A 27297-nucleotide genomic window follows, 5' to 3' on the forward strand; every position below is an offset into this window, starting at 1 on the left:
TGTTGGATGTGATTACTAATAACCGGAAAGTCTTTGGATCTGACTTGGACCTTGGTACTTCTTAGATTGAACAAGATACGTGAAAACTCATTCTACTTCTCGCCTCTCCTCCCCAAGATATATATCTAGGCTTAGTGACAGTCCTCCAAAGGCTTTCTAAATTTCTGGACATCTGTTGGGTCCTAAAACACAAAGTGGTGGGAGACCTGGTGTGCAGTTGATAAACAGGGAAAAAGGCAAGTGAGAAGATCGGATTGGGAAAAAAGGACCAATTCAGACTTTGCTGCTTCTCTTCTTGTAATAATAACCAACAAATTCCAGTTTGCAGAAAAATTGAATTAAATGGCAAAAAGTAATAGCCTAAATTAGTAATATTCCTCAGTGCACAGAGCTATTCTGCTGTGAAAGAACAGGATCCCACAGGGATATAATGTACAGCATAGGGAATATAGTCAATAGTATCATAGTAACTTTGCATAGTGACAGATGGTTACTAGATTTTTTATGGTGATCACTTCATAAGGTATATGAATATTGACTAACCATGTTGTACACCTGAAACTCACATAATGTTGTATGTATGCCAGCTATACTTTAATAAAAAATTTTGAAAAAGAAAAGAAACAATCCCCAGGATCCTAGATACCTGTGAGATACAAACTATGTGCTTGCAGAAGTAAAGCCCAAAGAAGCCAGTGGTAGATTTGTACTATTTTTATTACATAAAATAAGAAAAAGTTCAAAAGTACAACATTGTTTATTTCCTTGCTTGAAGATATCTTCTCTGGTTTATTTAATATCAATGTTACCACAGCTGCAGGAAATTAAATTGAACCTTTAGAAGGTATCGCATACGGACTTGGTTGGGGTTATAGACAATAAATTCATTGTAGTTGAGGGTATAACCATCTGGATTCAAAATTCCTGTGTCATGTGCTGGTCCTAAGGGCACTGTACTCCCATTCCTGCCAAGTGGAGGAAAGCATGTCAACACTTGCCTCTGGTTCAGAAGTTGAAACAGAGAAAGTAGAGCCCTATATAGCCAAGCTCTGAGTACTTACAGAGTGACGGAGCTCGCAGGATTGGGAGCCATCTTGCCCAGTCCTTTGGTGCTGTGTTTGCCCTCAAGTAATCCTTCTGCCTCTGGGTTGGCCTCCAGTAGCTCATTACACTGACCTAGAGCTACCTGCAAAGCAAAAGATCTTTGAACGCCCACCCCCTACCAAGAATTGGATGGCTCTGAAGCCAACAGAAAAGCCCATCAGTACTTTCTTCCCCTACAGCAGAGGAGTCGAATGCAATGGAAATTGCACTTGGCTCCCCACTCAAGTTCTTTGTCATCAAACTTTTCTTTGGAAAAATAGGGATAATAAACTAGAGACCATAGATGTGTTCTTGCCCTACCTCTGATAGGAGCAGTAATCCAATATTCTTTAGGCGAGAGGCGAAGCAGTAATTGGCACTCTTGGAAGACATGTCAGCAAAGTAGATTCCTTTTCCAAACTGAAATATATAAATAAACACCAAGGTCAGCAGCTTAACGTATTGTGTTAGAAGGGAGGCTCACATCACTGACCCTGTGTTTCTATAATCTTAAACACAATAGAGACCCTTTCCCATTTCCCCTCACAGTTATGTCCCAGAGCAGCTTAGCATTGGTGAATCTCTGCTTCTAGGGAGAAAGGATAGATATATTTAGGAATTTAAATAAAGAGAGACACAGTAAAAAGTGAGCTGGGCCCTGGCCTGTATGGCTCAGTTGGTTGGAGCGTTGTCCCATACACCAAAAGGTGGCGGGTTCAATTCCCAGTCAGGGCACATATCCAGGTTGTGGGTTTGATCTCCAGTTGGGGCATGTGTGGGAGGCAACCAATCAATGTCTCTCTCTCCCTTCCTCTCTCTCAAATTAAAAAAAAAAAAAAAGTGAGCTGATTCAATGCTTGGAAAGGGCACCACTAATCATAATCTAGGAGAAAAAAGGAGTAGGACTGAGAAAATTATTGTATACTTTTCCCTTGTGACTCCTTCTAGGGTTCAATTTCTACTCACCATGTAACCTGTGATGGGAGCCTCAGGTGGGGCAATCTGAAGCCCATGGCTCAGGATTCCTACCCAGTTGCTCAGCCTGGAGCCATGCCACAGCAGCATCCTAAGGAAAAGCCACTGTTATTGTTGTCTCTGGTGCTCTCCTGCAAACAGAGGCTCTAGCATAAAGCCAACAGCTCCCTGTGCCATCCTTCCCTTAGTTCCATAACTGCACTCCAGGCAAGGGAGTATCTTCCCAAACCCAAAGCTAAACTGAGACCTGTTATGAAGGTCCTCTTTGAAGGCTTCTTTCTCACCCTCCTTCTCTACTTCAAAAACATCCAGCAAGGTCATGGTATAGTCACTGTGTGTGGGAGCATGGGTAGACTGAAGGTACTGGGAGATTATCTGTGAAAAAGAATGAAAGAAACGGCCAGTGTGGACTCTCTAATAGACCAGACTGAGCTGAGAACTTCGGGGCCTCTGGTATAAATGGAGACCTTTCTGCTCCCAAATGGTCTCACGAGGCAGTCAGAAAGAGCTCCCTACCTTCCCAAATTTCGTAAATAGAAATTCTGCCCTATACAAAAGTTTGCTCTTAACCAGATGTAGCCAGAAAACAGTGGGGTGGGGAAGGGTAGGTTTTAAAGGTATGAACATAAATGAACATTTTCTTACTTTGAACTCATAACTTTTATGGTCTAAAGGGTGCAAGGCACAATGTAGTTTTTTATAGTGTTGGTCCAATGGATGTTCTGGGCTTTGCAGCTCGGTCTTTACCAGCTTAATGGCAATTTCAATGTCTCCCAAAGCCTGACAAGATGAGATATAAAATCAATATAGGAAGAACCTGGGATAAGAGATTTAATACTTCCCAATCCACACATCTCTCACCTCTAGTAGCTGTATTTTGTCTGACAGTTCTTTCTCCGTCCGGATTAATGGAGGAGTACGGAGTCTAAGGATAGAGATATAACCCATAAGTCTCTGATCTGTGGCACATGACTAAAAATAACAGACTAAAGATAGGTCATTTAGAAAAAAAATATAAGAAACTTGGGTTTTTGGAGAGAGAGAGAGAGAGAGAGAGAGAGAGAGAGAGAGAGAGAGAGAGAGATCCGTAAAGATATTTTAACTTCCAAATATAGAGAGATATGATGTATATACTCTGAGTAGGATAAAACATATAGATTTTGACATTTGAGACAAGTTGAAATTCTTCTTTATGGGATGCTTTTCTAAAAAGAAGATATTTTAAAAAAAAGAAAAATAAAGAAAAAGAAGATATATTGCTATCAATAAGGAATACTTTGGGTATAGCCCTGTCTAGAAGCAGTAGACCACTCAGGGTTATTTCTAGTTCACAGAGCTCTATAAATCATTAGAAAGAATAAAATAAGCACAAGAATATAGAATCAACAAAGATAAAGGAATGTATATACCTAATAAAGGGTGTCCCAAAATTCACGCAAGAAGTAATTTTGATAGAAAACACAGGTTTATAATTAAAAATTGTAAATTTTTTATTGATTCATATATAGGGTTATGTATGGAATAGCATATCGGGTAAATGGCCTCCACGGCACAAAAAACTGGATTAACATGTCACTATAGCAAGCACCATTAACTGTTATTGCTTGAGCAGCCGCATTTCGGTCATGGAAAATTTCAACAAAAGAGTGCATATGTGCCAGCAAAGCTGTGGAGGCCATTTACCCAATATGCTATTCCATACATAACCCTATTCTGTATACTTTATGAATCAATAAAAAATTTACAATGTTTAATTATAAACCTGTGTTTTCTATCAAAATTACTTCTTGCGTGAATTTTGGGACACCCTTTATTTAAGTTCACAGAAATAGTGTGTGGTTATAGCCGCCTTAAAGAACAGGAAATAGGGGGTGATATGCCTGAAGGTGGTTGGATAGTTACTTGTTGGTTGGATAGTTAAACTCATTCTCACTTGAGTTGGTAACTTCCACTTGGTCAGAGAATATGGTTGTAATCGGGCCAGAAGACTGAATTCCATACTTGTAAGCTGATTAGTTAGGCTATCTATAAATCAATTTGGCTCTGTATCTATTCCAGATGATCATTTCCTTAGAAATGAAAGACTGAGTAGAAGACCAAAGTGAAATAACAGCACAGGCCTTACCCAAAGTCATGTGGGATCCTGGTGTAGAATTCATTGCATGCTTCCACAAGAGCTCGTCCTTGTTGGCCAGCCCGAATACAGTCCTCAATCTTCTTAAGAGACTGGTAACCTGCCTTGATTTGTGCCACTGTCAGCTTCCCTGCAGACCCAGCAAGAGATGAGACTCCACAACTAAAGTCCTATCCTGTAAACTACATTTATGCCCTGTCCAACAGACTCGCACCTTTCAATTTTCAAAATAGACCCTCCTCCCTCCACACAGCTCCTCACCCCAAATCTCTTTTTCTTCATTCATATCAGCAAGCTTTCAATCTTGATAGTGATGAAAGAACTCGGTAAAGGAACTAGGAAATATGGAGAGAATGTAGGATAGAACCTGAAGTCCTACCAAGCGGGGCTTTCTTGGTGTCATATTTCATTTCTATCATCATCTCTTCCATGGCCTGGACATTACAGATCAACTTTATCAGCTCTTGTACACGAAGATCTAGCTGTGACTCCGGTTTCAAGGGGGATTTAAGAGATTCCTCTTTTTTTGTTTCCTCTTCATTCTATAGCCAAAATAGAAATAATAAAATCTAAAAGGATCTATTTTAAGCTCTCTGCAAGCACTGGCTGTACAATATTCCTGGCAGGTGACCACCTGCCTCTGTTTTTAACACAGGCCCATGCCATTATTACCTAGGTAGAGTACTCAATATGACTTCCACCTTCTAGTCCTACTCTGCCTCCCATAGGTAAACACTCAGAAAAAGCCTCAAATACAATATAATATCATTCAGTATGTAGAGACAGCTATTTTGTCTTAAATCTTCTCATCTTAAGACTAAGATTTCTCCAGGACAGCTTTCAACATCTTGGTTGCACTCCAGTTTCTCTGAATTGTTAGTACTGTGGTATAGAGGGGAGGGGGGGGCAACAGTAGGTTTACAGTTGTGAATATGTGAAAGTTTAAAGTTTATTCTTGTATTATTGTTTATTAATTATTGTACAGTAGGTCCTCGGGTTACTTCGGAGATCCGTTCCTACAGCAAGACGTAATGCGATTTTCGCCATAAGTCGGAACCCACCTACTTAAGCACCTACGTCACTCACATGGAGCACATTACACAGCAGTAAAGAAGTGAAACAGTAAAAAAAATTTAAAATTTAAAAGAAAGATAATTCCTTGTGGTAAATAATAATTACTTGTGGTAAATAATAAAAAACATAAAGCACATATGTACATATGTCAAAATGACAGAATTTTTTTAAAAATAAATACTGTAAATGGGAGATGGCGACGTAACCACAAAATGATGTACGTCGAGTCCGACATAACCCAAGGACTGCCTGTATTATTTTCCATGCAAACAACTGTAAACCTACTTTTGCTCCATCCTGTAAAACCAGAAGTAAAGACAACTTTAAATGTAGTGTTTTCCATTTGACTATTAATTACTCCTCTCTTGATTTGTAACATTAAACTTCTGGAAACAGGACCTAAGATTTTATAGGAACCTTAGTCAATAACAGAGACTAGGAAAAAAAGCACATTTATCCTCATTCTACAATCCCTTGAAGATTACAAAGATGAGTGAAGGTAACTCATGAGGGAACTGTAATCTGTTCTTGGGTAGGAAATAGCAAGACTCAGGATACTTTGGCCCATTCTGACCTATGACCTGATCTAAGTCATTCTGTTAGACTTCAGCCTGGTTAAGAGGAAACAGTTTCCCCCCTAAACATGCAGTCAGTTTACCTGAGTATTGGTGGTATAGTCCATTTGTACCATATCATATTTTCCAGGCACCTTCTTAAACTTCTCACGATCCTCCCAATTGTTTTTTGTTTTGTCAAGGAATCTGTAGAGTCCAAGGTGGTGAGAAAAAATCTTACAAATAAGGGTCTATTAGTAGGGATGGGCTTACAATTGTTTCCTTAGAATATCTCCAAACTTTATTTCCCACAACAGAGCTTTCTTACACATCAACTTCCCATAAATCTGGATTCTAAATTAGAGCCCTGAATAAACAGTAAGGTTCTGGGTATAAAGGGAACAAAAAAATGGGGGGAAATGGACCTTTGGTCTTCCCAAAGCCTCCGGAACACCACACAAGCCATTGGAAGTTTAAGACAAAAAGATCCCTATCCAACCCCTTCCTCTGAAGGAAACATTTCTAGAGACTCCAGAAAAGTTCTTCATCCATCCATAGGAAAAGTATTTTTTTAAGCTCTAGCTACATATTCTCATCCCACTTTCTCCAAATTTCCTAAGTTGTTGATCATGTGCTAAATTATATTAGATCTTCTATTTTAGTCAATTTCAAGGTTCCAGGTGATGTAATCACTAACTAAGGATGCAGTTTGGTGTTCTAGTCACAGCATGTTATAGTGGAAAGACATTAACATTTAGGCCAAATCACATTTATAAAATTCTTAAAGAAGATACATTCAAGAAGAAGGGTATATTTTTACACTCATTTCTTAGTACTCACTTCTTCTGAAAGACTTCCTTGGCCTTGCTGAGGTCCCCTGAACAAGCCACCAAGCTGTGCTGACCCACTTTCCCAACTGCAAAGTAAATGCCACATATAAGGTCGGAAACCTAACCCAAGAAGAGGTCTCTAATAGTAACAAGCCATTGTTTAAGGTCTGGTTAGCTTCCAACTAATGGACAGGAAAAAGTGAAAGGGCTTAGGGAATATATCCTGTTGCTATTAGTTACCTCCTACTAACTGCCATAGTTCATGAGCAGCACTAGGAGAGTTCTGTCTCTCAACAGGCTGCTCGTAGTTTTTCCAATGAGAACTTCCTACTGAAAATGCTTGCCACTGCGCAATTACAGAAAGCACAATACGACTCCTAAGCCCCGCCCCTAGTTACAGAGCCTCCCTTCCACCAATTTAAGCTTAGAGGATCCTTGGCCACTCACTGAGTTGCTTCTGGCTTTCTAAATGACAACTCAGAAAATGCATAAGTCATTACCTCGGCCCCATCTCATCCAAACACTGAAGTTCCTCTGAGCATCATCTTCTAACAGCTGAATCAGATAGTACTTGTTGTTGTTGAACTGGAGATTGGTCTATGATGAGTGAGACAAATAGAAACATAAAATAACAGGCTTGCAAATAGAAGAAGCATAAACCAGTGACTCTTCCTTGGTCAGAGGTGCCAGTAATTGCCATAAGGAAAAGAACAGCATGAGCAAGGCAATCAGATTCTTGTAAGAGTGAAGATTTAAGGAAGGATTAGGTTCTACATTAAACTTTGAATTTCTAGGAATTAAAAATGGAGCCTGGAAGCTTCCTCAAACTTTCTACCCTGTAGGGCGTGGCTATAGGGTTAAGCCTCGGATTGACCTGCTGGCAAAGCCACAAACAAGTCCCAGCTTAGAGGGCACAGTCCTCTTAGCATAATTAGGCTTGACCTTATGAGCTCCCTGTATCTTATCTAGGAAGCTAATGGGCTGAGGGAGAAGTAGCAAGTGCTGCCAAAACAAGTGAAACTCACAAGAACATGTAACTATGGTGACCACTACCTTGTTTACCTCTGGCTATAAAGTAAAGGCTCAGCTTGCCTCTGGATCTCTCTGTGTGACCTCAGCCAGGCACAGGAAGATCCACCTAGACCCAGCTTATTCTCTTTGTCTGTCATTTCTTCATCCTTCACCACCCTCACTCAGGCTTTCGAACCCTTGGCTGAGCTGGCTCGGCACACTACCCAATCTCAAATGTGTTTTCCAGCTCCCAATCCATTCTCAATGATTATTTTTCAAATGAAGACCATTTTGATGCCTCAAAGATCCATAACTATTATGCTTATTTGTTTAGACAATTTACTGTTTAATAGCTTTAACTAAGGTTTGTTTTGTCAACTGCAGCGATTTGACAGTGAGCTGAGAGCAGGACAGTGTTAGGAAGGGAGAGAGGACAGGCAGAAACCACTGCCACATCAGTCCCCGGCATGACTTGGAGACATTCTGAGAGAATGTGACTAGAATCTTAGAAGAGGTATACGGTAAGCAACTTACTCAGAGTGAAGGGAGGGAGGAGACCATGATGAGGAATAGTAGCTTGTGTGATAAGGTTGAGTCCTGGTTATCCAGGCACTCCTTTTATTAAGTGTCTGCCCCTTCCTATCTTATACTTAATTCACACTGTAAAGTCATAGGATGTTAGAACAAAAAGGAGCTGTAAGATGCTCATATTTCATGTAAAAGAAGTAGTAACAAAGGACTACTAGGTAGCTGTTAAAATTATATGTGATGGGTTTATAAGTTCAAATATGAAGATACATAATTAGGATATATATTTTAACCAGGCAAATGTATTATCTATTCAAAACAACAAAAATAAACAAAGAGGAAAAGGTTAATAAGAAAAAAAATTCATAAATTTAACATAAAAATGTAAACTTCAATAAGGGCAAAAAGTATACCAGAAAGAAAATCAAAAGGCAAATGACAAATTTGAAAAACATACAGGCAATTTATACTACAGACCAGTGATTTTCAAATGGTGTGCCTCAAAAATTTTTAAAACATGCAATACTTGACTATGTAGTCAGGGGCACTGCTTTTCCCTTTGATTGCCAAATAAAACAATGACAACAGCCAACACAATAGCTGTCCTATGTGAATGAATCAAATTAATACCTATTTCTTTTGTCAGGTGGACAAAAAATTTATTTTTTGGTGTGCCACTGAATTTTAGTAATTAGTTTATGTGCTAGGAGGTTAAAAGATTGAAAATCGCTGTTATAGATGAAACACTATTCTCATATTATATAAAGTTCCTCGTAGCCAGTAAGAAAAAGACCAACAACCTGTCGGGAATGTGCAAAATGATATGAACAGAGTTTATAGGTTCAATAGAAGACAAGAAATCTGCAAAAAACTCTGCTTGTTATCAAGGACTCCGCTATCAGGTAGACTTTACTACAGAGCATGTGTCTAACATAAGGGACTCCAGAATTAATGATCTGGGCATTGGAACACTGTCATCAATAACTGTCAAGAAGAAATTCTGCCGAAACCGGTTTGGCTCAGTGGATAGAGCATCGGCCTGTGGACTGAGGGGTCCCGGGTTCGATTCCGGTCGGGAGCATGTGCCTGGGTTGCGGGCACATCCCCACTGGGGGATGTGCAGGAGGCAGCTGATCGATGTTTCTCTCTCATCGATGTTTCTGACTCTCTATCTCTCTCCCTTCCTCTCTGTGAAAAATTAATAAAATATATTAAAAAAAAAAAAAAGAAATTCCCATAAATAGAATGGCTTCTCCCCTTACCTGATTTAACATGACATCATACACATCATTCCCTTCACAGTAGATATGGGCCTAGAGAGAAAAGAAAAAAACTGACATTTGTATAGTCTTGATGAGATCCTAACTGAGGCCTTATGCCTCAAGGGGTCATTCTCCAGCACTACCAACATCCATCTTCCAGGGAAAGAAATGCAAAAGTATCTTCTTTCACACATAAGCTGTCATTCCTATAATAAAAACCGGGGTGGCTCAGTGGTTGAGGGTCGATCCATGAACCAAGAGGCCACTTATTCAATTCCCAGTCAGGGCACATGCCCAGGGTTGCATGCTCGATCCCCCGCAGATCCCCAGTAGGGGGTATGAAGGAGGTAGCTGATTGATGTTTCTCTCTCTATCCCTCTCCCCTCCTCTCTAAAATCAATAAAAACATATTTTAAAAACAAACAAACAAACAAACATGATGCCTTTCTATAATTACAGAAATACAATACAAATGATTCTCAGTTAAAGGAAACCATTCTCATGCCATCCCAGGGCATAGTTTCTCATTTTTCCCCTTGATAATGATAGAATTTCTAACTGAAACTAGAGAATGATGTATGGAAAGCTGATGACAGCCCCATAAGTTAACCAGGTTAGAAACACCCTGATTATTAATCCTTAACACCACCACTGCCATCATTTAGCCTTGCAGAAAATGAATCACTAGTAATATTTTGGCGAGGATTCGTGAAATAAATACTAGCAATGTTCTAGTGAGAATCCCAACAACAATAGAACACTGCTCTCTGAGAAATGAATGGATTGAGGAGTCTCTCACCTTCCCCACCTTTAGGGTGCACTCTGGGTCCACGGGAGCTTTGCCCTTTAACAGCAAGGTCTTCACAGACTCTGAGGAAAGACAGGCATCTACTATGTCTACTTGTATGGGAATCAAACTGGTTAGAAAGAAACTTGTCATAATTAACTTTGCCCTTCCCAGGCAGTCCTGATCTGCTCAAGCCTCAATCTGTTTCAAATCATGAAACTGAAGGTTCCAAGAAAATGGTAAACCCAGAAGATAGAAAGTTACTGTGCCTTGGAGAAGTGAGAGTTGAAAGAACAGAATATCCTCCACGTTTACCCATCCCAGAGACCTTCTTGCTGGCCCATGTCCTCCCTGGCCTACCACAGGAGGCTGACCTTGCTTGTCTTCTGTTCTGTCCTTATCAGCCTTTCCTCCAGGCACAGGCTCTTTTTTCACCTCCTGCCTCTGGCATCTTCGAGTTTTCTTGGCAGGAGGAGAGTCTTCTGTATTGTCGGTTTCATTTGATGCTTTAGAAGCTAAGGGCAAGAATGGGCAAAGAAGCAAAACAAAGAATGAGTGTACAGTGAATATAATCCTACTTTGAAAAAGCACCGCCTTTTTAAGGAAATGGTTTAGGATGGTTTTGTAAGGTTACAAAGAAACAATAACAACTGTTGATAATAGTCTGAGTAATCGCTTCTGAGATTGCTATTCTGGCCAAATAAAAAAGTAAAATAAAGTAAAAGGCTCTTTGCAGCTGCAGCGGAGCTGCATCCTGCCCACTCCTGCTCCTTATCACTATTCGCTCTAACCAAGGAACAAGTCAGTCAGGAAACCCCAGCGCAGCCGTGGCTTTTAAAGATTCCAGAAAGACACCCGTGGAACCAGAGGTGGCTGTGATTCACCGAATTAGAATTACTCTCTAGCCCCAAGGTAACGTCTTTGGAGCAGGTGTGTGCTGACTTGATCAGAAGTGCAAAGGAAAAGAATCTCAAAGTGAAAGGACCAGCGGAGACGCCTACCAAAACTCTGAGAATCACAAGAAAAACTCCCTGTGGCAGGGTTCTAAGATTGGGATGGTTTCAGGTGAGGACCCACAGGGGACTCACGGACTTGCACAGCCCTTCTGAGATTGTTGAGCAGATTACTGCCTTCAGTATTGAAGCAGGAGTCATTGAGCTGTTGCAGATGCTTAAATCAACCTTTTAAATAATTGACTAGTAGTTGTTAAAAAAAAAAAAAAAAAGTACAAGGGAGCCATGGGACTCTTGTGAGTTCATAGGCTGAGGCATGAGTCTCATAGCTTATCTGTTCTGTTTACTTGTGCCCACCCCCGCTACCTATCACTAAAATACCTGTGGTGGAATGAGATAACGTTTAGTAAAGCGCTTTGGAGTCTGTGTGAGCTTAGAGCCCCGCTCTGACTCTTAGCTGCGGAACCTTGCAGAAGTTATCTCATCAGTTGCCCCAACTGTAAAATCCACAGGATGACAATAATACCGCATCTGTTGGACGGGACTATGCATTTGATATGTAACACAGAGAATAAAGATCTCAGCAATTCCAAGACTTGCACTTTACCAATTCTGCAACCCGGATGCATCTCACCATGGATGACACATGAACCATGAATCATGTTTTAACTGGAAGCGTTTTTCCCTTCTTACTGTTACATAAAATAATGATGCATCTTACAATTAAATTTGTTTTGATTGGATGACATTAGACGCATATACACTAGAGCTGGCACTTTGTTAGGTCCACAATTCTATAATTGAAAAGCTCTGAAAACCGAAATCTTGTAAGTTTACTACCAAAACTAGTTTGGCAGCCAAGGGCGGGACAGGGGGCGACGGATGGGGGAGGGGCTGGAGTAGGAGGCGCCGTTCTGTTCCCGACTTCCCGCCCCCCAGCATTCCGCCCCCCAACAATGATCTCCGAACCTGACGGCCGACTGCGCCGGCCGCTGGTCCCCATCAGCCGCCGCCGCGCCGCCATCGAGCCTGACTGTTGGACGTCACCTGCCCTCTCCCAGGATTCGCTTGGCTGGAGTCAAAAGGCGGGAACACGCAGCGCGAGCGCGCGTCCAGGAGAGAAGTTGCCCGCAGGGACGGAGGAGGCACGCCCGTCAAATTTGCATGTCGCTATGCGTTGTGGGAAGTCACCCTAACCGGTAAAGGATTATACATAAGGGGGCCTTATATACCCGCCGTGTGGAGAGCCTTTTTCCAGGGCGGAGGGAAGCTCATTGGTGGGGCTACGCGCTGAGTGCACCTTGTCACTCTATCCCATGTCCCCTGGGAAGGTCTGAGACTAGGGCCAAGCGCGGCCCTAACAGGGCCCTCCCTGAGCTGCGGGGAGGTGAGTTCCCAGAGAACGGGTCTCCGCGCGAGGGCAGACTGGGCAGGAGATGCCACGGACCCCGCCCTCGGGAGGGGCCTGGCGGATGCCTCCTCAAGCGGAGCTTGGAACAGACTCACGGCCAGCAAAGTGAGTTCAATGGCTGAGGTGAGGCACTCCGCAAGGGGGCCTCATAACCCAATTCAGACTACTCTCCCCCCGTCCTCTTTTCCTGCAGAGGGCTTATATGCTTAGATTTTTAGAAGCTTAGATTTTAGAATGGTATTTGGTGACATTTTAGGTCAGGGACTCCTCAGTGTTTGGGTGGAGCTTTCTTTGTGTACTAGACGCCGAGCTAAGTGCTTTACTTCGCATGCACAAATTCACTTAATCCTCATGAGGATAACAGCTAGAGTATTTAATGCTTACTATATTAATTCTCACAACACCCTATAGCGTAGGTATTATCCTCATTTTACATCTGTGAAAACTGATCTTTAGAGAAATTTCAGTGACTAATTAAATGTTATGCAGTGTATTTGCATAAATAAGTGGGTGGCTGTCATACATAAGTGGGTGGCTCAAACAACAGAAATATGCCGTCTCACTTGCCTTTACCTAGAAAGAAATCCAAGATAAAGGTGTCGGCAGAGTTTTTTTTCAAGATCTCTTTCGTTGGATGGTAGATGGCTTTCTTCTTCCTGTATTTTCCCGTGCATGGTCTTCCCTTTGTGTGTGTCTGTGTCCTAGTCTCCTCTTTTTATAAGGACACTAGTGATATTGGATTAGGGCCCGCTTACATGACCTATTGCACTTTAATTACTTCTTTAAAGTCATTGCCTCCAAATACAGTCTTATTCGGAGGTACTGGGAGTTAAAACTTCACCATATGCATGGGGGAGGGCGGGCAGGTGGTGCACAATGAAGGCCATAACAGAGTGATTGATAATTTTCTTAGGTTTTATTTAGACAATGCAAGAAAACAGGAAAATAACATATTTGACTATTCTTAAAGAAGAAAATTAAAGAATTTGAGACAAAGCCCAAAGGAAAGCTGCGGAGTGTTTAAAAGTTGAATGAAATGTGCTTAACATATAAAGAGCTGTCTCAAAGTCATAAGAAAAATCAAAACCTCTGTAGATAAGTGGACAAAAGGTATAAATAAACAGTTTGTATTCTAAGCAAGCACATGGAAAAAATGTTCAGACTCACATGGGATAAAAATGCAAATTCATATTCCACAGAGCAACTGACCTACTCTCTTCAATAAGTTATTGTAATGAGAAAAAAACAAAAAGGTAGGCACTTTTTTAGATTAAAACAGATGTTTGAGTATAGCAACCAAATGCAGCGTTAGATACTGGGTGCTGGTTTAAACAAGCCAGCAATAACAGACCTTTGAGGATATGTAGGTATGGACTGAGTATTAGATGACTTTAGGGAATTACTTATTAGATGTGATAATGGTATTATAGTTAGGATTTAAAAATGCATGTGTGGCTCTGTGGTTGAGCATCCACCCATGAACCAGGAGGTCATGGTTCGATTCCAGTTGGGGCACAGGCCCTGGTTGCAGGCTGATCCCCAGTGGAGGGCATGTGGAAGGCAGCCGATCAATTATTCTCTCTCATCATTGATGTTTCTATCTCTTCCTCTCCCTTCCTCTCTCTGAAATCAATAAAAACATTTAAAAAAAAAATGCATGCTATAGTATTTAGGGATAAAATGTCATTATATCTGGAATTTGCTTTAAAATACTTCAGTCAAAATGATCAGATAGGGCAAAATACAAATAATTGTTAAATTTAGGTAATAGGCCTATAGATATTCATTATATTCTTTTTCCTGTTTTTCTGTATGCTTATAATAGTCATAATAAACTTTAAAATACAACAAAAATGACAAATTAATCAAAATAAGTATAACTAAAGAGAATTAACTGTGCCAATGAAGACTTTTTATCCTAATAAGTGTTTGTTTTAAGTGGTATCACTGATTTTGATGTGGTATTCCTAAGATTTATTTAAATTTCTCTTTTATCTGTATTCTAGAGCAACATATTAAAATGACAGGAAAATTGATGGATGACTACCTGCCATGACCTGCCCAGTTAGGAGCTTGATCAGACCACCCTGTGTGGTCACTTTTGGTCACTGAGCTTATCAGGCCTGCCTTGTGGCCCCATGAGCTTGTCAGGATTATTGTATAGCTCCCTTTTCATTCACAATTTTTAGAGTGAAAATGTGAGTTTTACTGCTTAGCCTTGTAATTATTATATTCCTATGTTTTTAAGGAGCTTAAATCATTAGAAAAAGTGCAATATTTTAAATTTGTGATTGTAATTAATTATTTAAAATGTTTGAGTGTTTGTATTTTATAAAGCACATTAAAACAAGATACCATTTCCATGGATTTACCAGCACTACTCATATTGTTGTGGTGTCATATATTGGGTAATATATAATTAAGCATTTATCAGGTCCTAGTTTCAGCCAGGCCTGTAGAATAAATAGGCTGTCTTTGATCACACAGTTATAGTACAGAGAGTATTATTTAACAAACAGTACAATCAGCATAGGAGGCTATGCAGTCAGTTCCGGAGCCCAAAAGGACAAAGTTATGCTCTGCAAGCAACCTCAGAGCTCAAGCTGCAAAAATCCAAATTTTGGGCCACAATTTATGATACTGGTATTAAAGCTCTTACAAGTCCTCAATATGTATTACTGGCACCATGCTACAGAGGAGAAAATTGAGTCTCAGAGATTTTTAAGGAATTTATTCCAGACTGTGCAGCTAGAAAGTATCCTGGAATATCTGTGCACAGCACCTTGAAATAGAGGTTTTCCTTTGCTACTATAAGGTAGAAAAAAGTTTTCCTCATCCCCTTAGGGGCCCCTGGCTAGGCTTAAAAATTAAACTGACAGAGACAGATTAACAGGAGAAAAGCATACAAATTTTATTGAATTTTTACATGGACTTGGGAGACATCACAAGAGAATGAAGATCCAAAGAAGTGTCTAGAACAGGAAACTTTTATACCTTTTTTCTAGACAATGATAAGTTTGTAAAGAATTGACAAGTCAGCCAGTGTCAATTTGGCTCAGTGGATAGAGTATAGGCCTGCGGACCAAAGGGTCCCGGGTTTGATTCCGGTCAAGGGCACATACCTTGGTTGCAGGCTTCTCCCCGCCCCCGCCCTGGCCAGGGTTTGTGCAAGAGGCAACCAATCGATGTGTTTCTCTCACATTGATGTTTCTCTCTGTCTTTCCCTCTCTCTTCTACTCTCTCTAAAACCAATGGAAAAATAGCCTCGCAGGAGGATTTAAAATAATAATAATTTTAAAAAAAGAATTGACGAGTCAAAGGTGTAGGAGCTAGGGGTAGTAAATGGTGAAAAAGTAACTAGAAAGGAAAGGGTTAGTTTAGCAAGGTTTGCTTATACAGCTAAATTTTACTTCAAAGCCTAGGCCTTTAACCACCCATGTTTTAACTACTAAGCGTGTTAACTTAAATGTTATCCGGAAGGTAAGTTCTAAGGTGAACAGATTTAGACTGTTTATAATGCAACCATGCATAAATTAACCATGTTGACGTCACAAAGGATAGGAAATTATCCTAAGTAGGGATGGGGAACTTCTGGCCTGTGAGTCGCGTAAAGCCCCCTGAAATCATTTGGCCTGCCCTGCCAAGGCATTAGGGGTGAGCTAATGAAATGTTTGACCAAATATAGCAGGTTCATTTTTAAGGTGGTAATTTTGTATGGCCCACGAATGATGTTATAAATATCCACGTGGTCCTTGGCAGAAAAAAGGTTCCCCACCCCTGATTCTAAAGGAATGAAAATTGATTGCAGTAGGCCCATCTAAACAAGAATATTTATTAGTAGCCTGAATTAGCCCGTGTTTGCTTGTGCTACCTACATTAACTCAAAAGGAAACTTGGTTTAAAAAGTTCACCCTAAAACAATTAAGGTAGCATTATTGGTCCATTAAGAGATAAGTTGGTGAAGGAGGGGTTTGTGTTATTTTAGTACCTTTTAAGGTAGAAGAGGAGGGCATCGGCCTTTAACTCATTAGCCAATCAGGTTCTGAGGCCCCTTCTTAAAGCCACTTCCTGTCTCTCCACTTTCTCTCTCTCCTGTTGGTGATAGACTGGTAAGTGTGCTCTTAATTTTGTCCCCTAATTGTTTTGAATATCTGTTCCATTTGGGCCATGTTTCCTGGTGGCGGGCCTTTATTTCAAGACAGAATTGGAGTATGTGTGTGTGTGAGGCATAAGGCGATTCAGCTGGGCTGTGGCGATGGGAGGAAGGCAGTGAAATGCTCTGCCTGGCTTGTTTCCACGTGGGCTTCTGCAGTCCTGGGTCTGTCTTCCTGCCCGAGACTGGTGACCTAGGAACAATAGACTTGGCTTTATGCACACAGTGCATGTGTTCCTGGAAAACACCTGGGTTCATTTTACCTGAAGAAAAAGGTGTTGCTATTAGCCTAGTGCTGGTTTGAATGTTATCTCCCTGGCTGAGAGGGTAGGTCTTGGGAGGAGTTCAGGCCAGTACATTTTAATTTTTCTGTGTCTGCGGGGCCCGGGTCCTTACTGGGTTTGTGGGAGCTGCAGCGGATGTTGTCTTTGCCCAGAGCCTTCCAGTTTTCTTAGTGAGACTAAGCAGCAAACTCTGAAGTCAGATGACTCTAAGAGAGCTCCCAATTTTAAAGTCCTCACGGTGGTGAGGGTGCCCTAAAAAGCTTAGGATATACTAAAAAAGATCAGGGGCCTAGCTTGGTGTAAGCCTAAATCAAATTCGTGCCACACTTTACCATTCCAGTGACCTTTGTGAGTCAGTGAGGATCAGCGTTTATTTTATTTTATTTTTTTAAAATTGATTTTAGAGAGGAGAGGAGAGAGGCCACAGTTGCTGTTCCACTCATTGGTTGATTCTTGTATGTGCCCTGACTAGGGATCGAACCCACAACCTTGACATATCCAGCTGACACTATGTAACCAACTGAGCTACTCAGTCAGAGGCTCAGCTTTTGAGGATCAAGATATATGAAGGCCAGGCATTAGTTGGTGTATAATAAATGTTAGGTAACTTTTAAAAGTAAGCGATACATTTTTTTTAGTATATCTTTTTCTCATAAAATGTTTTGCCTAGTGTCTTTGGGTATAATTTCACCCGATTCCCATTTTTCTCTTTAATATACATTAGTTTGAATAAATTGTATGTGTTTGCTATCCTTATAGGCAAAAGGTGTAAGAAAGACACCTGTATGGAATTTTAATAATTCTCAAGCATTGTTAAATTAATGTTATTTTTTGAATAGGTAATACATTACATGGTTCAAAATTCAAAAGAATCAAAGTATATACAATGCAGTCCTAAGCCAGTTTATTCCCCTCCCCAATAACAGTGTTAGCAGTTTCTTGTGTATTCTTCCTGAGATATTTTATGCAGATATATGTACTTTCCCTCCCCTCTTCTATATGCATACACTATCATGTACCTTACTTTTTCAACTTAAGATTTCCAAATGACTAAATATAGAGTGACTGCATTCTTTATAATGGTTACATAGTAATCGAATGTATGTGCATAACCATCATTTATTTAATCTTTTATAATTGGACATTTAAGTAGCTTTCAATATTATTTCCTCCAAACTGAATAGCCTTATACATAACTCAGTTGTCACATCCGACATTTCAGTTCGGTTTTGCTATATACTTGTTTATAAGGACTTTCTATGCATGCTTTCTGTTAGTTATATTTATTTTGTGCACATAGCGATGACTAGAAACCAACACCATAAATATCTTGATTGGGCAATAAAGAGTTTTCTATTAAAAGCAACACCAGCCCTAGCTGGTTTCGATCAGTGGATAGCGCATTGGCCTGCGGATTGAAGGGTCCCAGGTTTGATTCTAGCCAAGGGCACATGCCCAGGTTGAGGGCTTGATCCCCAGTAGGGGGCATGCAGGAGGCAGCCAATCAATGGTTCTCTTTCATCATTGATGTTTCTAGCTCTCTCCCTCTCCCTCTCTGAAATCAATAAAAATATATTTTTTTAAAAAAAGCAACACCATACTGGTGGTTTTAGTGTGAGTACATTTTTAAAGTCTTGAGAGAAGGCTAAGATCATGTCTTGTGAAACATCTACTTTTCCAGTCAGGCTTTGCTGATTGGGAGAGAAATTAGTTTATTTGCGGTGGAAGTATGCTTTTGTTCAGTAATTTTATATAGACTACACTGGAATCTTCACTGTTAAGTAGGAAATGAGGGAAAGGAAGAAGTAAACTTTTTCTTAAAATATGCCAAATCTTGGATTTGGAAGGGACCTTATGAGCGTATCAGTGACTTTCTTAGCTTCAAGATTGTTATGAAAAGTGAAATTTTTAGGCAAAATACCTGCATTTCTATTCATTAAGGTGGTTGAGTTTGGATACTTTATAGAAACAACATATTAAACATTAAAATATTTTATATTTTGCCTCATTCTTTACAACAGTTATAAGAGGTAGGTGGTATTTGTCCTCATTGTACAGAAAGGGAATCTGAGGCCTGGCTGATGTGGCTTAGTTGAGCATCGACCTATGAACCAGGAGGTCATGGTTTGATTCCTGGTCAGAGCACATGCCCCGGGTTGTGGGCTCTTTCTCCTGTAGGGGATATGCAGGAGGCAGCTGATTGATGATTCTCTCTCATCATTGATGTTTCTATCTCTCCCTCCCTCTCCCTTCTTTGAAATCAATAAAAATATATTTAAAAAAGAAAAAAGGGGGGGTAATCTGAGGCTTAGGGAAATTGCATAATTTGCCCAAGGTCACAGAAAATATGTAGGGCCCAACATTCAAATTCAGTCCTGTCCAACTTATATCCATTATCTCAACTATTAAGCTAAGTTGCCTATCATTTAGTCTCTAACCTTGCTTGCATTACTTGTAAAATGGAGATGACATAGTACTTGCAAAAAGGTAATATCTGAAAAGTGCTTTATATAGTCAAGATAGGCAAAGTATGAAATAAAATATCAAGTTAACAGGGTAGAAGGTCTTTACTTCCACTTGCATCCTGATTTCAAATTATTCCTGTTTGCTGTTTTGACCCAAAGCCCTCGGTCCTATATTTTTATTTGTTTCACCAGCAATGGGACTGGGTGAAATGGTGGTCTCTTGGAATAAACTGCATGATCAGTGATGTTTCTGACCTCACCACTTTTATTTCATATATGCTCTGAGTGCCTACCTCCTGCACTGACAGGTTATAACAATCACTGTTCTTGGCTAAATTAGCTGACAGTGCATGGGGAACAAAACAGTCTGCCCAGCTAGCATGGCTCAGTGGTTGAGCACTGAACTATGAACCAGGAGGTCACGGTTTGATTGCTAGTGGAGGCACATGCCAGGGTTGCAGGCTCGAACTCCAGTAATGACATGCAGGAGGCAGCCAATTGGTGATGCTCATCACTGATGTTTATATCTCTCCCTCTCCCTTCCTTTCTGAAATCAATAAAAATATATTTAAAAACAAAAAACACTTGGGAGTCTGTTCTGAGAGTAGTAGTCTGTTTCCTATAGAGCTAGCTCTAAAAGAGAACTACGCCCAGCAACCAATTTATTTTCCTTTGCTTCAGGCTAAAGATGGGATCCACTGAAGAAGAAAGACCTGGGTCTTCAGCACCCTGTGTGCTAGCCCAGAAGTATTATTTGAAAGCCTCTGTTACATCTGCTGCAGACCCCCTAAACAAGTGGACTTGCATTTGGACATTCTCAGCAGGAATGGTTATAGGCTGATAGGACCATAAAGGGTAGGTACTTCAACTCTCAGTGCTCTCTGTCACACGTATATGTGTCTTTTCTATCGAAAAAAGATAGGAGGGCCCTGGCTGGTTGGTTGAGCATCATCCTGTGCACCAAAAGGTTTCTAGTTGGCTTCCCAGTCAGGGCACATGCCCAGAGTTGGGGTGAGAGACAGTCAATCAATGTTACTTGCTCTCTCTTCCTTTCTCTCTCTCTCTCTTTCTCTCTCTCTCTCATCAATAATACAGAAACAAAAATTATTTAAAGAAAACAACCCCTCAAAAGATAGGAGGTTTTGTGAGTTGCTGTAGTATTCCAAATTGCTAGACACACAGTAGGCACTGAGTAAAATTGAGTGGCAGTATAATTACACAGAAGCATCAGTTGATTATTAACAATTTTTATATATGTTCACATATATAAAATGAACCCTTTGGCCATGAGCTCCAGTACTTTGAAGCACTTCTTACAGGGAACAAAGTGAGTGGGTCGATTGTTTATGGGATATTTACAAAATATTTACTTTATACTAAGTAAATACTCGGTAAATGTGAAGTGGCCTTCATGTGGTAGAATGACACTTGCTGAAGCATGACTGGAATTTGGGAAAGGCATCACATTTGACATTAGGATTTATGTTGTAGGTTTTGTGCTATGTGGTAAGACCAAAGACCAGGCCCTTTGCACTCAGGATTTTGTGAGATGAGACAAATAGAGAAGTTGCACCTTTAAATCTATAATTATTCTCCTGTAAGATGTATTTGGATCATGGAGTTTGGAGGTGGACATTAAACCTATGGAAACCTCTGACTTTATGTCTTGCTTTCTGACTACGTTCCCTTAGCTAATCTCAAATGCTGCTGTTCTGAAAACATTTTACATAATTATAAAGTCTTTAACTATAGGACAGCAAAGGAATAAAATAACACTTTGATTATATCTCATTACATTCTAAAGCAAACCATCTTCTGTAGCTCTGCTTATTTCATGTTGAAGTGAAAATAGGGAGTTTTGACAGAACTGCATTTAAATCCTAGCTCTTAATAGCTAAGTGATGTTAGGAAATTTATTAAACTTCTCTGAGCCTAAAATTTTCTTATTTATAAGAGGTTGTTATAAAGTTTGGATAATATGGTTTCTATAGTTTTATCAGCTTACTTTAGTCAGACCTATCCTTCAAGGCACCACTGTTCAACAGAACTTTCTGTGACAGAAATGTTCTATATTTGTAATGTCCAATATGGTAACCATTAGCCAAATGTGGATATTAAGCAATTAAAAAGTGACTGACTGAAGAACTTTGTCTTTTAACTTAATTTTAATTTGCATGGCTGTGTGGTATAACATACTGGACAGTGCAGTTTTTAAAAATTGAGATCTAAGTGATATAACATTAGTTTCCAGTGTACAGCATGACTTGATATTTGTATTGCAAAATAAAATGATCATCATGGTAAATCTGGTTAAGATCCATCACTACCCCCAGTTATAATTTTTTTCTTGTGATGGAGAACTACTCACACAATACAGTATTGCTTTAAGTGCAATTTTGAGGCTCATTCAAGACCTACCTTTTTCTTCACGAAGCTTTCCTTGCCCAATGATTCTTTACATTACTTATTGTCTCTACCACTTAGTTGGTACTTACCATGGACATTAATTTTCATGAATCTTATCTCTCCAATTAGATTGTCTTTGAGGTTATGAAGTTTTAAATCTTTACATTGCTGCATGAAAAGGAACATGGAAAAATATACTTGTAATATTTTTAGTTAATAAGTTTTAAATAATTAAATGTAAGAGAAAAAATTTTCTAGTTAGTAAATGAGGTGAAGAATAGGGAATAGTCTGAAAGTTGCCTGCAGCCATGAACTTACTGTCTAGTATGCTTCACCTGAAAATTCAGATTACAGTCAAGCTCTGGAAGAGGAAATGAATTTCTTATATTGCCATCTTGTGGCCAACGTGGGCTTCAAGTGATGGGAATTCAATTTTGCTTGTCAAGGGAAGGTTTATTGTGATAAAAAGTTTACTAATAGTAACGGCTAAATATAATCTATATTGGCTCAAATGAAATTGAAACATGATTTGGAAAACTATTTTGGATTACCTTCTCATTTACCTGAATCTTAGCTTTCCTTCCTTTAAAAATTTTTTTTAAAGGGAGTTTTGTAAATGTAATGACTGGTTACATGTGTTCTGCAGTCACACACCCACAGGGTTGAGAAGCTGACAGTAACCCATGTCATTTTTACTTCATCTCCCTGCATTTGTTCCCATGACTGCCAAGCTCTCAGCCAGCACACGGCTCTTGTTTTGCATACCTGTTTACTTATTGAGAGACTGTTGGCTATTATAACCTTTCAGAGGATGGTTAGACTTATTTTACAGTTTTACCCAAACTTTGAGCATTTGATGGACATCCTGCAAATAGATGGGTCAATTTATAATAGTGAATGGAGATTTAAGTAAAAGAATGAGCAGTTTTCCTTGATGTAATTTTCTTTGGTGCTGTATGGGTGTGATTTGGTGTGGAATAGGCTGGTGTACATTCAAGTCTTGTATTTGTAACCTTTGTGTATTTTTTTAATTTTCCAGAGATGATGCTAGATAGTTGATAGATCCTATAGTTCAACTTCATCCTAGTTAGAAGCTGGATTCATCTGACATCAGAGGTAAGTTTGAAAGAAAAATCTTCATTTTTACCTCATTTGGATTTCCAATCACCCAGCAAGTTTTGGGTCTCGGTGTTTTTAGTGGCTGAAATTTGATAGTTGAAAAGGCCTTAGTTCTAACCTCAACAATGTTTTCCTGCTTTAGGGATAAGGAGCTGGTGTTGGTTTTCCCTTCACCAGTCATTTACAGTTTGCCATGATGAAATGCATGTTAAGTCCGTGTTTCAGCTGATTTTCCTGATTAAACACATGCTCTGAGCAGACTAAAGCTAGGGCAAACACCTGGAATTGAATTCTGCTTCTTGGGATACTTACTGGGATCTATCCCATGATCCCAAGTAATTCCTAAATCTTTATGAATTTGATATTACAATACTTCATTGTGCTATGATCTCTTGACCAAAAAAAAATCTCTCTGAGATAGAGAGAAATAAGATCAAGAATTTTTCATTAGTTGGTTGGATGTCATCCCCTGCACTGAAAGGTTGTCAGTTTGATTCTGGTCAGGGCACATGTCCAGGTCTCTGGATTCCAGGTGTCGGGTGTGCAGGAGCAGCCCATCAATGTTATCCTCTCACATTGATGTTTCTCTCTCTTCCTCTCCTTCCCTCTCTCTGTAAAATATCAATTTAAAAAAAAAACTTTAAAAAAAAAGAATTTTTAATCTAAAAATTCAAACAGTAGAGAAAAAGCACTGATAACTGGTATAATTCCATCAACCACTTAGCAGTTTTTAACTAATCACTATTTCAGTAGTCTATAAGATTAAGAGAATCCATGTGTTGGTTAAATCAATTTTGTCAAAATCATATAATGCAACACTATACAGTCACTTAAAAGTTATGGTACAGGTTTACCTTTCTTGAAATGAAGGTATTTATAATGCATTAAGTAAAAAACAAGTTACAGAGCCATACAAATAATCCTTTTCTGCTTAAAACATTTGTATGTACTTACTGAGAAATCATCTGAAAGGATATATTCAAATACTAGGCGTTATTGTCTCTAGAATTGGGTTCTATGGGTGATCTTGTTAACCTGTATTTTCTGATTTCATTATATTTATGTGCTATATAATTTTAAAAGTTACATTTAAGCAACCTATATAAGACAGGCTTGTATTTTTTACCTGTACCTGCATGTTTCAGCAAGGAAAGGGGGGTTCACATAAGGGTGAAAAATAGGAACTGCAAATAATTTAAACTAACATCAGCTCTTACAGTACTGTTTTAGCTTTTGGCTATGTCTTTTGCAGAAATGAAATTTCAGGAGACCAAAACTAGATCTGAGTTTCTTTATAGAAACTTCTTTCCCAGCCTTGAAACTTGGATGCTATGAGTCCTGGATATGCAATAGATGATGACAACATTTTCCTTTTATGGTAAGATTATGCTGAAATTGAGAAGCTTTGACATACATGTGAATCTTTGAAAATTCAGCATGTGACAAGGCTAGTTCTTATAAGGTGCTACAAGTTTAATTTTTAAAAAAAGTCAATTAAAGATGTTGAGAGGTGGCATAGTATAGTAGTTATATATGGGTTCTGGAGTCAGACTAGGTTCAAACCCTTCCTCTATCACTTAACCAGCTATGTAACCTTGGCAAATTTCTTAATATCTCAGTGTGTGTCTTTATATCTTAGAAGAAGATATTCCTAGTATCTGACTCAAAGGAATAGTGCTTGACTTTGAAGATTAAATAATAAGTGTGGGGCTTAGAATATTGTTAAGCATATGGTAAATGCTCAGTAGATGCTAGATATTTTATCAATGCCCATGTGTACATTTATCTTATCTTAGACTTTGCATTACCTGGCAATTTCTTATCAATATATATAAAACACTAATATGCAAATATTAGTAGACCGAACAGCCGAACTGAAGCATTCATTGTATATAAAAACTGCTGTTTGAAGTTTTAACCCTACTATTGTGGCTCCTGTAAATGCTTGCTTGCTTAAATAATAAGGAAAATAAGACTACTCCCATTCCAGAGAGGCCATAAACCTTCCCCAGACGAAGTTATCAGTGCTGGCACCAGGCCAGACCTTTGGTTGAGATCCCAAAGCCCCAGCACATAGGGCTCTTTAAGAACTTGCAGAGAGGGCCAGAAAATCCCATATTTGGGAGACAAAGAAGGTAAAAAGATATAAATAGGGAAACATCCTTCATGTTGGGGCCCAGAATTTAAAATATAGTTTTCTCTCGGCCTGCGCATAATAATAATAATAATAATAATAATAATAATAAAGTGTAACTCCATCTCTCTAAGCATTTCTTGGTTCTTCTCCAGTCTTTTGTAACAGAACAACCGGTTGCTATGATGTGCGCTGACCATCAGCAGGTGCGAGTGGAGCTGGCGCCGTCAGCGCCACATGGGAGGGGCGGTGGTGGGAGCAGGGCTGCTGACAGACAGGAGACTGGGGGCCACAGTGAGTGGGGCTGGGCGGGAGTGCAGAGAATGGGCCAAGACCCACCCCTGTGCCCACTGCAGCCTCACAGCCCACAGTTCCTTTCAAGGTGCATGAATTTGTGCACTGGGTTCCTAGTATCTGCATAAGAGGTTGTTGGAGATTCTTTGTTCACTGCTTATCTGTATCTTCCAATTAGCCTATCCCTCATTATCTTTTATCCGAAAGCCTACTTTAATTCTAGAATTAGAGTCAAAATCTGTGTATTCCTATATAATTGTTCCAGTAACATTTTCTTTAGTTGTTTTTGCCACTAATTTATTTATCATCGAGTTCCTCATTTTGCCTATCTAGCTGGACTAATTGATATTTAATGGTTCTCTGAGTTCTTGGCTGACCATAAAAATTTAGATGTAGTGATTCCTATAAGAGTCACTTGATGTTTTTAATAAATACTTCTTAGACCAGTGGTTCTCAACCTTCCTAATGCCATGACCCTTTAATACAGTTCCTCATGTTGTGGTGACCCCCAACCATAAAATTATTTTCATTGCTACTTCATAACTGTAATTTTGTTACTGTTATGAATTGTAATGTAAATATCTGATATGCAGGATGTATTTTCATTGTTACAAATTGAATATAATTAAAGCATAGTGATTAAGTACTAAAACAATATGTAATTATATAGGTGTTTTCGGATGGTCTTAGGCGACCCCTGTGAAAGGGTCGTTTGACCCCCAAAGGGGTCGCGACCCACAGGTTGAGAACCGCTGTCTTAGACCATTTATTAAAATGTTTGTTAAGATGATTGGAGATAAACTCTGATGGCTGTTCCTCTCACTGCTTGTAGCCTTAAGTAGTGGGATTTTAGTCCATCATATATCTAAGCTGACTTGTCTTCACTCAGAGCACCATGGGATGGGTTGGCTGTCCATTAGTGCCTTCTGATTTTTGCGGAGTCAAACAATTATAAGCCAGGTGGTAATGCTGGATTAAAAAAAATTTATCTGTGATTAATAAAAAAATTAATTTTAAAACATGAGGATATAATCTATAGAGAAATCTTTAATTGTAATAGTATTTTAATGACACTGATCTGGGCTATATGAGAAAGAGCTCTAGTAAATTGCTGAAACATACTATTCTGAAGCCATGCATTTTTAAATGGTTTACTCAGTTTTCTACTGAGTGATTGTTCACATATTCAGGGCAATAGTAAAAACTTTCTTTTTCTTTTGCAGTATGAAGGCGTAGATGGAAGCTGACTTTTCTCACCAAAAATGGCTTATAGAATCAACTTGAAAAACATGAGGCAGCAAACAAAGAGTAAAATATTTATTTTATCATCCTTAAATTCTTTGCTAGATTGTAAACTTCATGAAAGCAGGATAACTTCCCTATCCTTAACACCTGGTCTATAATAAATACTCAAAAAATAATTTTGAAGTGAATCAATTTCCATTAATTTTATTATTTTTTAATGCCTGGAAAGTGGCAACCATTTTAATGGGATTTCAGCGAGACATTTAAATAGAAAAACTGGGAATTAATTTTGACTCTAATGTAAACTGTATATATAGGTGCATTAAACTCTCTCGGTACTAGTGAGTCTACTTAAAAATCTTTTTTTTGAAATAAAAATTACTTATTGATTTTTATTTATTTATTTTATATTTTTATTTATTTCAGAGAGGAAAGGAGAGGGAGGGAGAGATAGAAACATCAATGATGAGAGAGAATCACTGATTGGCTGCCTCCTGCACACCCCCTACTGGGGATTGAGCCCACAACCTGGGCATGTGCCCCTGGCTGGAACTGAACCTGGGACCCTTAAGTTCACAGGCCAGCGCTCTATCCA

At 39.3% G+C, this 27297-nt stretch overlaps 1 protein-coding gene, 1 long non-coding RNA gene and 2 other non-coding genes across 13 annotated transcripts; 3 read left to right on the top strand and 1 right to left on the bottom strand.

The window, feature by feature from the left end:
• Positions 1-699: 699 nt before the first annotated feature.
• On the bottom strand, positions 700-12296 carry PARP2 (poly(ADP-ribose) polymerase 2). Of its 4 annotated transcripts, none has more exons than XM_036296080.1 (17): positions 12161-12296; positions 10613-10753; positions 10251-10321; positions 9452-9502; positions 7151-7247; positions 6661-6736; positions 5925-6027; positions 4572-4734; positions 4184-4322; positions 2920-2983; positions 2704-2838; positions 2306-2433; positions 2050-2149; positions 1631-1669; positions 1405-1503; positions 1062-1186; positions 700-965 (listed from the first exon to the last, which is right to left on the bottom strand). In XM_036296080.1, exons 1-17 carry the CDS (start codon positions 12213-12215, stop codon positions 806-808), a joined length of 1746 nt encoding a protein of 581 aa, XP_036151973.1. In that variant the 5' UTR covers positions 12216-12296; the 3' UTR covers positions 700-805. The 4 variants fall into 4 exon arrangements, with proteins under 4 accessions (XP_036151973.1, XP_036151965.1, XP_036151983.1 ...); XM_036296072.1 differs by having other exon boundaries at positions 1631-1672; XM_036296090.1 differs by lacking the exon at positions 1631-1669.
• On the top strand, positions 12263-26878 carry LOC118649217. Of its 7 annotated transcripts, XR_004965578.1 has the most exons (7): positions 12263-12390; positions 14609-14800; positions 20186-20359; positions 22950-23026; positions 24282-24407; positions 25319-25369; positions 26681-26878. It is a non-coding gene; the product is annotated as an uncharacterized LOC118649217 (long non-coding RNA). The 7 variants fall into 7 exon arrangements; XR_004965575.1 differs by lacking the exon at positions 25319-25369; XR_004965579.1 differs by lacking the exons at positions 20186-20359; positions 25319-25369.
• Positions 23215-23291, top strand: LOC118662381. The gene has a single exon (XR_004969743.1). It is a non-coding gene; the product is annotated as a small nucleolar RNA SNORD126 (small nucleolar RNA).
• Positions 26262-26408, top strand: LOC118662251. Its single transcript, XR_004969649.1, has one exon. It is a non-coding gene; the product is annotated as a small nucleolar RNA SNORA79 (small nucleolar RNA).
• Positions 26879-27297: the final 419 nt, after the last annotated feature.

The sequence above is a fragment of the Myotis myotis genome, unplaced genomic scaffold (assembly GCF_014108235.1).
Source record: "Myotis myotis isolate mMyoMyo1 unplaced genomic scaffold, mMyoMyo1.p scaffold_m19_p_1, whole genome shotgun sequence".
NCBI classification, from domain to species: domain Eukaryota; kingdom Metazoa; phylum Chordata; class Mammalia; order Chiroptera; family Vespertilionidae; genus Myotis; species Myotis myotis.